Here is a 10,334-nt window from a genome sequence, read left to right on the forward strand (position 1 = left end):
ACGTTCGTGTGAATGAGCCCCCAGAAATCCCCTTTAAAGGGGTGTTCCAATCATAGCCTGTTGTGGCATGCCACTAGGAGATGCCATTTTACTATGAACAGTCTCTGGGACGCCCCCATTGATTCAGAGAAGAACCTAAGTCACTGCAAACCTCACAGGTAATTGCCATGCAGAGAATAATGAGAAGAAAACAGGGACCTCATTGAGTACAAATAGAAATTCATCTCATGATTCAGATGCATACGAATCTTATGTACAGGACATAAACCACCAGGAAATTCCTGGGAGATGTGAAATTCGGGCTAAAGCAGACCATATAACGAATGTCGGATGAACCTTATGATTTCCGTTCTTCTGCTTCGTTATAGGATCAGAAGAACCAAAATAACGGAAGTGTCGGAATCGACAGATAACCGACTGAAATGGAGCCTAACAGACCCCTTTGACTATAATGGGATCTATTAGGTTTCCCTTTATGGAGAAAGTAGTTTTTTTTTAGCTGAGAAAAAAGTCCTGTAGAACTTTTCTGTTGGCTATTTTTGACGGACTCCGTAACGGAAGCCCTAAATGGCGCTTCTGACATAGATGAGAATGTAGCCTTATGTGAATGAAAGTGTCCAGACTCCCCGCAGGGGATTTGGGGAATGAAGGTTCGGGCATGTTGGATTTCACTATGCCAGATCCTCTTCTTCTTCTCTAAAGCCCTGCTGCCAACGGGGATCCGTCTGTGCCCAGTGGTGTCCAGCTGTGCTGGCTGGGGTCTAGGTGTGTGCTCCTCTGCCGGAACAGACTTCTGGATTTACCTGCAGCAGATGTGAACCTACCCGAAGAAGAAGTTCTCGTCATAAATAAAAGTATCCTCCAAGGTATTCACCTTTACTGATGGATTATATCAGGAAAATTGGGAGAATTGCGAAGCCAACATTGAAGCTTTCAGTCATCGCACCCTCAAATAGCCATTATGAGATGTTACATCAGGGATGATAATCGGCAATTAAGTGCACATTCATAATGAGCTCCATCCATCTCCATAGCCGTGCATGCTCTACCTCCAGCCCCTCATCACCTCACTTGTCATCTTTTATAAAGAGATGGACAGAGTCGCCCTTCACTCACCGACCACTTCAAACTGCTGGCGGAGCTTCGTGAGGTTTCAGAGCGGCAGGTTACAGGGTCCAGCTTAGTGGATTGGCACAGGGTTAAAAGAGCCTTTTCATTCTGTAACTGCTCCTTCAAATCTGCCTGTGATCAAAAGTTATTAAGTTTTACCTTTTGACAGCGAGCATGAGGTGAGCTTAAATCTTGGCCACGAACGAGTCCACATCAGTAGGACTTTGTAACCATACCTCTTAACTGTGCTACATCAACATCACCGGCCGTCATCAAGTTGACAAACGGTTTCCAGGCTGCGCTGTCAGTTCTGGCACTAAATAACGGCTTTGTCTTTGATTTCACGGACAGTGACATCCTGACCGTTCTGTAAAACTTACATGCAACGCTGAAATTTTATGGTAGACGTACATAACTATTCTCATGTTTCTGAATGTGGATGACGGGGGTAGAGGGGGCAGAAGACATACCTGGAAGAAAGCAGTTGATTTAGAAACTGTGTCCTGTATCAGAAGGGTTGTTTGTGCATTCAAAGACATTTGTTTAGATATACAGAAATTTCGAACAAACTGCAATTTACTGCTGTAATACTGCCTCCAATGTACAAGAATATAACTACTATAATACTGCCTCCTAGGTACAAGAATATAACGACTATAATACTGCATCTTATGTACAAGAATATAACTACTATAATACTGCTCCTATGTACAAGAATATAACTACTATAATACTGCTCCTATGTACAAGAATATAACTACTATAATACTGCATCTTATGTACAAGAATATAACTACTATAATACTGCTCCTATGTACAAGAATATAACTACTATAATACTGCATCTATGTACAAGAATATAACTACTATAATACTGCTCCTATGTACAAGAATATAACTACTATAATACTGCTCCTATGTACAAGAATATAACTACTATAATACTGCTCCTATGTACAAGAATATAACTACTATAATACTGCTCCTATGTACAAGAATATAACTACTATAATACTGCCTCCTATGTACAAGAATATAACTACTATAATACTGCCCCTATGTACAAGAATATAACTACTATAATACTGCTCCTATGTACAAGAATATAACTACTATAATACTGTCTCCTAGGTACAAGAATATAACTACTATAATACTGCCTCCTATTTACAAGAATATAACTACTATAATACTGCTCCTATGTACAAGAATATAACTACTATAATACTGCCTCCTGTGTACAAGAATATAACTACTATAATACTGCCCCTATGTACAAGAATATAACTACTATAATACTGCCTCCTATTTACAAGAATATAACTACTATAATACTGCCTCCTAGGTACAAGAATATAACTACTATAATACTGCTCCTATGTACAAGAATATAACTACTATAATACTGCCCCTTATGGACAGTAATATTGACCTGACCGGCTAGTGTTGATATCAGCCTGGTGGTACCATACGGTAGGTTCATCTTTCTGCAGACTCTTGGACAGCAGTGACCCGGACAGTTATGAGAATTGGATAATCGCGGTGTCAGAATACACATGGGAGATGGAGGGACTGATAATATCCATTTCCTGCGTAGAGGAAATCAGTGGTAAATTGTCTTTTCTCAGGCTAATGGCGATACATTGAAAGCCCTCTGTATTATGGAAACTTAAAGGTCCAAGGGAGAAAAAAAAAACCTCCATTATGTATGATTCCCGAGGAAATGGCATTGTGACGCTGTGCTGAATGGAGGGTCTCATGTCTGCTGCACCATAGGAGACAATGGCGTGCTCTGCAGAGACTAATCACTCAGCGCTTGTATGATAGCGCCATTGTCTGTACAGGGAGTTTTCATTATCCGTCCATTCAATGACTTGTAGTGTTTGTATAGTAGGTGGTAAACATGTATTCGCCATCTATGAGAGCAGACATTAACCAATTCTGCCGCCGCTCCTCCATTCACTCAGTGGCTTTCATATCTTACAGAGATTTTTCTTCCCCACCCCACTATTTCCCGGCTCGCAGACTTGAATGACTTTGTCCCATTGTTTCTGTAATGTAAGAGCCGAGTACTTTATGTTGTGCTGAGGACTACATGACGGCAGCTGAGAGGGTTCAGATCGGAGCAACTTCTCCCACCTCTCAGAAGCAAGATGAGCTCCACAAAATCACGTACTGGCCTGAACGGACCGGCAAACACAGGAAATAAAGTCCATACAAACTTTCAAAAAATTGACCAAATATTTTTGCTCACCCCAAAAATCAAGAAAGGTAGTAAGCACCGAAGTTCAGGGGACAATCCGGTGTCTCATTGGTGTGATAATGACCATTAGGTCAACAGCTGTCCACACTGACGGGCACTGATCATCCTAATGGGCATGTTTCAGTAGAAGGAGGAGAATCGGCAGCTACCAGGCATATCTGATGCTCTTTATCTCTAGAAGAAACAATAGGCTCATACAGATAAAATCCAGGCTACCCGTGTTTTTCTAGATGCCCCCAACAGAACGCTAGTCGCTAGCAGTGGGCTTCAACCTGTGGATCTCCAGCGTGCATTCTTGGAATTGTAGTGAGCCACAGGGTATAGAGCTGTCGTCTTAAAAGGAGTGTGTTATTAGAAAATGTCCCATTGTTTAAATGAAGTTTTTATGTTATCATATCTTTTATAAAATTTTATTTTTTCCTTGTTGCTATAAAAAAAAAAACTAAAATCCTGCAAATTTTGCACCAGCTAATAAGCTTAGAGGGAGTCTGTCAGCACAGTTTGCCATTATACACTGCTTACATAGTACTGTAGCATAACTGTACATGAGTCAAATGGTACTCGCAAGTGCCCAGGGGCGACCACGACGGGATTTGCGCTTAGGTTTTAGCTTAGTGCTGATCCTGTAATAGACATCCTTTGGTCCCGTGTAATTTCTCCTTGCCCCACATAATAATGTTACTTGATGATAACAATGTCAGATCCCTCGGCTGGACATGCGCAGTGGTTGTATACCGCACAAGCTGATACATTCAGGACGGACACGGTTATATAGGGCTCATGCGTGGGACGCGGGGTTCTGTCGCGTTCCTAGGACATATGCCGTCGCATGCGCAGTATCCCACATGGGACGCATGCGCGGGACATGAGGAAATCTCGCGTTCCTATGACATATGCCTGCGCATGCGCAGTACCCAGTATGGGACGCGGAGGTTATTATGAACATGTGAGGATTCATGACGTAGGTTTGTCCATTTTTATTAATACATGATTAAGCACAGATGCACTTTATATTTGAATTTTTGGCAATTATGTACTTGACACAGAATTATAGATATGAAAGATTATTTATTGTAATCACGATCACTTTGTAATAATGCTGTACTTTGTATACATGTAGCACATGGAATTATGTTTTTAATCATGTTTTTCACTGTATATTCACATATATTTATTGATGACCAATTATGTAATACTGATGAGCTCTGCCTGTTTAAATATGTTGTGAGCACTATATTCACTAGCTTGACAAAGGCTCCATTGAGAGAGCTGAAATGCACATTGCTGTTGGGTGTAATAAAATCCACCTTTTTCACCACAAGACTGGAGTGCTGCCCTCATTTCACCGATTTTGTTCTACTGTTCCTGGTCCAGGAATTCAAGTGGGATTTGCACCTGGCAACCTAAAGAGTGCTGCTGTTTTACTTTCGTTTTTTTTTTATATATATATATATATATATATACTAGACATTATGCCTGTTACAATAACGGGCGCTAGAATTGGCCGGGGCGCAGAGCAATCACACCACGCTCCGGCCGATCAACGCCATCCGCACAGACCACACCCCATGCAGCGAAGGCGGCGCATGCACACTGGCTGGACGTTGGCGGGGGAACTGTGGCACTAGCGGACCGCGGCGGGGGAGCTGTGGCCTGCCTATAGGGTGGCACCCTACAGGGAAACTTGTGTGGAGCGCTGTGTCCGTGTGGAGCAATGTGTCCTGATTGGACGCCGCGCATGCCCAGTGCAAAACTGGTGACACACACACTGACACAGCGCACTCACACAGGGATTTTATTATTATAGATACATATATAAATAGAGAGAGAGAGTTAAAGAGGTTGTGCAGTGGCTTAATATTAATGGCCTATCTTCAGGACAGGTGATCAGCCTCGGATCTGCGGCACCCCCTGCTGATCAGCTGCTTGAACAGGAGGCGGAGCTTGTGCACTGCTTCCACTTCCTCTTATATCTAGGACCCATGTGGCTTTTTTTCTTTTTTTTAAATTAAATCATAAAATAAAAACAGGAAAGACCATCAATATAAAAAAAAAAAAAAATTAAAACCCCTTTTTATAGACAGGGACTGTGCATGTGCAGCCTCCTCATAGGGTTTGGTTATCCATATTCTTGAGGTTTTAAAGAGGACCTTTCACCTTGAAAAACATTGTGAACTAAGTATGCTGCCATGGAGAGCAGCGCCCAGGGATCTCACTGCACTTACTATTACCCCTGGGCGCCGCTCCGTTCTCCCGTTATGCCCTCCGGTATCTTCGCTCACTAAGTTATAGTAGGCGGTGTCTGCCCTTGTTCTGTGGGCGTCTCCTCCTCCTAGGCTGTAGCGCTGGCCAATCGCAGCGCACAGCTTACAGCCTGGGAGAAACCTCCCAGGCTGTGAGCTGTGTGCTGCGATTGGCCAGCGCTACAGCCTAGGAGAAGGAGACGCCCACAGAACAAGGGCAGACACCGCCTACTATAACTTAGTGAGCGATGATACCGGAGGGCATAACGGGAGAACGGAGCGGCGCCCAGGGGTAATAGTAAGTGCAGTGAGATCCCTGGGCGCTGCTCTCCATAGCTGCATACTTAGTTCACAATGTTTTTCCAGGTGAAAGGTCCTCTTTAACTACTGGGATCCACTTCTATCCCAAGAATTAGAGTGCATGTCCTATCTATATGACTTAAAGGGCTCTTAGTACAAAACCTCTTTGATGCAGAAGAAGTTATAATATAATCAAAAATACGTTTTCAAAAAACCTCTGTGATGGATCCAGGCCGCCCATGTAAAACCACAGCCACTGGAGGCTAAGGCATGGATGGCCCGGCTCTGCTACCCTCACGAGAACAGATGGTGGCCAGGGGTTTCTGATATTGGAGCCGTCTCCAAGTGTAACAGTGGTTGTCTTCATGAACTTTGCTCTGCTGCCCTCGCGAGAATAGTGTAAAAGTGGTTGTCTTCATGAACTTTGCTCTGCTGCCCTCGCGAGAATAGTGTAAAAGTGGTTGTCTTCATGAACTTGGCCTCATGCTGCGTTTTATAATAACCTACCTTTTTTCTCCCGTAGAAATTCCCTGAGCTGAAGTTCAAGTACGTAGAAGAGGAGCAGCCCGAGGAATTCTTCATCCCGTACGTCTGGTCCTTAGTTTACAACTCAGCTGTTGGACTGTACTGGAACCCGCAGGACATACAGCTCTTCACTATGGACTCCGGTTGAGTTGAGACAATCGGTACAGACTGAACTTTGTGGGATATCTCCGCTGCATGGAGGGGGGCATACAACCTTGCACTCTGCAAAGTGTGGTCTTCTTCGGACCTTCCTTCCCCCAATACTAGGCGTCATGCTAAGGTTTGACGCGATGGCTGGCTCTCACACCGTGACCACTAGCGTCTTAATTTCTAGGGTTTCTTTCTATTTTTCCTTCTCCTAATTATGATGATATATATTTTTATTTTGGCAGAACAGGGGGAGGTTTTAAATATATCACTGTATATATATAAGTTTGCGTTTGACTGAATAAAGCTGTGAATGTAACAGCATGTACGTCACAATGTATCTTATATATCTTGCTATGTGAGGTACGTGCCGCTGTGTGGTACTTATGATAAACACCGCAGTCACAGGACAGGCAGTGTTGTCCATAGACATGAGGATAATTACTAATGATCTGACATGGCTAACGCATTCGGTTCCGACCTATGGAACTTTCTTCCAGTGGGCAGAACAAGAACTGGACTTGGTTCATACTGATCAGTTGGAACTGTACAATGAGTTGGACTTTCACTTGTCCTTAGCTTGTGGTTCCTCATAATATAAGTGACATCAGATTTTTATGGCATCCACTTATCTCCCCACCTCTTCCATTCACCTTTGGCCAAGCTGAACACACATGTTATGATGGAGTCCAGGATGTCCCATGTATGTAGTTAATGAAAAGAGGGAGGGCCTAAATGCATAATCGGTGTAGGACCCATACTCTTTCTGTATCCCAAATCCTAGGAGCATCCTATTCCATGCTATGGTTGGAACCGGTGATATAGATTTGGCTATGGACACCTTCAGGGCATTTTTTTTTATGATTGCATTCTACTCATTTTGGGCTCAAAATAATTTTTTCAATTGGCCTTTATTAAAAATGTTCGGCTGTTTTTGAGATACAGGGGTTAAAAAAATCAGTCTGTTTGTAGAGTATTACACTGGCCAGTTTTTCCGCAGATAATCGCTAACGAGCTCTCTTTAGCGATCATCTGGCAGTGTAATACTGCCAATTGCCTGATGAACAAGCTCGATCATCGGGCAATCCAAATCTTTTGACATGTTAAAAAATTATCGTTTGCAGGCGGCAGATCGTGGTGTCTAATAACGATCTGCTGCCGGCAAACCACTGTACAGCATGGGGCCGAGCGATGGGATAGCGATCGCTCCCTCCGTGCTGCAGAGGAGATCGCTGCATGTAATATCATCTGTCTCCTCCGCTAGCGAGCAGGCGATTGCTGGGAGGGAACACTTCCCTCCCGACAGTTGTCTGCCACATCGGGCTGTGTAATACAGCCTCAAGGCTTCACATGAGCCGTCAGCTGAAGGGACTGAGAAGTGATAATCTGCAAACAGACTGATTTATTTAATTTTTTAACCTCTGTTTCTCAAAAACAGCCAAACATTTTTAATAAAGATCAATAGAATAAAATGCAATCATAAAAATTTGCCCCGAAGGTGTCCATAGCCTTTAAATAGGGGATGAGTTTCTCCACCAGTGACAGGTGGTAAGTGATGGTTTTCCAGTTGTGACATATTTCAGATTGATTTACCCTGCACTAGTCTCATTATCAGAATAGATTACTGCTACAAAATATATTCATAAGCATTAGTCCTTTCCAACATGTGGCGCTTGGCCTGTTAGAAAACTACAACTCCCAACAAGTCCTGATAGCTACAGCTGGAGAGCTACGGGTTGGAGATTTCTGCCTTATATGCTTTAGTTCGCCGCTCCCAGGTACCCATGACCTGCTGATAGGTTCTTTTTTTCTATTTTCCTTATGTAATTGCATCGGCGTGGGGGGCGTGAATACTAAGTCCACTCTGTATATAAACCATATTTATTTTGATATTGAGAATATACAAGCTAGCATGGATATTTTTGAGTGCATACTTTTCTATAACCCTCCTTCGCTTTCTTTCTGCTTCATTCATCATATGCAGCTTTCGGCTTGAGAGGTACAGGTGCGTTATATAACCACAGATACGTCTGGGGAGAAAATATCATAAAATCTGCTGATGTCACATTCACGACAATCAGGTCCTGTCTTTTGGATATTTATTTTATATAATCAAATTATAAAAAATAAAAAAAATCCCCAAAATTCTTTATTTTAATATTTGGAGAATTTTTTTCCCCACAATGTTATTAAAGAATGAGAAATTTTGAGAATTCATACATTTTGTGTGATCACATGTGTATGGACTTTCAAAATCTGCTAGTATGTGGAAAACATTTATGATCCGATTTTTATTTTATTTTTTTTAAATCCCAATATTCTCCCAACTTTTTGGAAAATCTTGTTATAGATGCGACTGGATGGAGCTCTTGGCTTTATTATGTATTGTATGATAATCTTTGAAATTTTGGGGCATTTCCTCAAAGGTTTAGGTCACAGCTGGCCATAAACAATAAGTAGCAGGGGTAGAAATCATCATCCTTACCTGCCACCTAAATGTATGAACAGTTGCTTCTAAGGCTACTTTCACACTAGCGTTCGGGGCTCCGCTTGTGAGCTCCGTTTGAAGGCTCTCACAAGCGGCCCCGGACGCATCCGTCCAGCCCTAATGCATTCTGAGTGGACGCGGATCCGCTCAGAATGCCTCAGTCTGGCAGCGTTCAGCCTCCGCTCAGCAAGCGGACACCTGAACGCTGCTTGCAGCATTTGGGTGTCCGCCTTGCCGTGCTGAGGCAAACGGATCCGTCCAGACTTACAATGTAAGTCATCGGGGACGGATCCGTTTGAAGTTGACACAGTATGGCTCAATTTTCAAACGGATCCGTCCCCCATTGACTTTCAATGTAAAGTCTGGACGGATCCGTTCAGGCTACTTTCACACTTAGGATTTTTTTTAAACTATAATGCAGACGGATCCGTTCTGAACGGATCCAAACGTCTGCATTATAGGAGCGGATCCGTCTGTGCAGACAGCAGACGGATCCGCTCTGAACGCAAGTGTGAAAGTAGCCTAAAAGGGGTTGTGCCACCATTACCTGTTAACGTAATATAATTCAGCATGGAAAAACTAGTTACTTTTAAATCTTACATTCTGTTGTGATATATTCTCTTCATAATTATTGTGTCCCCTATTGTTTAATCTGTATAGTAATTTGCACGTCCACCTAATGAGGTGGTCACACATGCTCCGTTCTTCAATTGCTGCTAGCTGTATCTACAGTTAGATGCTGTGACACTTACAGGGAGAGAGCTGCAACAGAAAGGATACAATCCTTAAGCTTTGTTAGAGAGAGCTGCAGCAATAATGACACACTCCTTGAGCTGAGATAGGGAGAAGGCTGCAGCAGAAAGGACACCCCTTGAGCTGTGACAGGGAGAAGGCTGCAGCAGAAAGGACACCCCTTGAGCTGTGACAGGGAGAGTACTGCAGTAGATAGGATAAACCTCTTGAGCTGTCATAAGGAGAGAGCTGCAGTAGATAGGATAAACCTCTTGAGCTGTCATAAGGAGAGAGCTGCAGCAATAATGACACTCCTTGAGCTGATATAGGGAGAAGGCTGCAGCAGAAAGGACACCCCTTGAGCTGTGACAGGGAGAAGGCTGCAGCAGAAAGGACACCCCTTGAGCTGTGACAGGAAGAGAGCTGCAGTAGATAGGATAAACCTCTTGAGCTGTCATAAGGAGAGAGCTGCAGCAATAATGACACTCCTGGAGCTGAGATAGGGAGAAGGCTGCAGCAGAAAGGA

At 43.2% G+C, this 10,334-nt stretch overlaps 1 protein-coding gene across 1 annotated transcript in view; it reads left to right on the forward strand.

Annotated features, from left to right (window-relative positions):
- Window positions 1–6,912, forward strand: part of DYM (dymeclin) — a 272,964-nt gene extending 266,052 nt beyond the window's left edge. Inside the window, exon 17 of the mRNA XM_040421110.1 lies at window positions 6,440–6,912. Coding sequence (XP_040277044.1) covers window positions 6,440–6,589 — 150 coding nt within the window. The 3' untranslated portion in view covers window positions 6,590–6,912. The remainder of the gene's footprint in view (window positions 1–6,439) is intronic.
- The last annotated feature ends 3,422 nt before the right edge of the window (window positions 6,913–10,334 follow it).

The sequence above is a fragment of the Bufo bufo genome, chromosome 2, assembly GCF_905171765.1.
Source record: "Bufo bufo chromosome 2, aBufBuf1.1, whole genome shotgun sequence".
Classification (NCBI taxonomy): domain Eukaryota; kingdom Metazoa; phylum Chordata; class Amphibia; order Anura; family Bufonidae; genus Bufo; species Bufo bufo.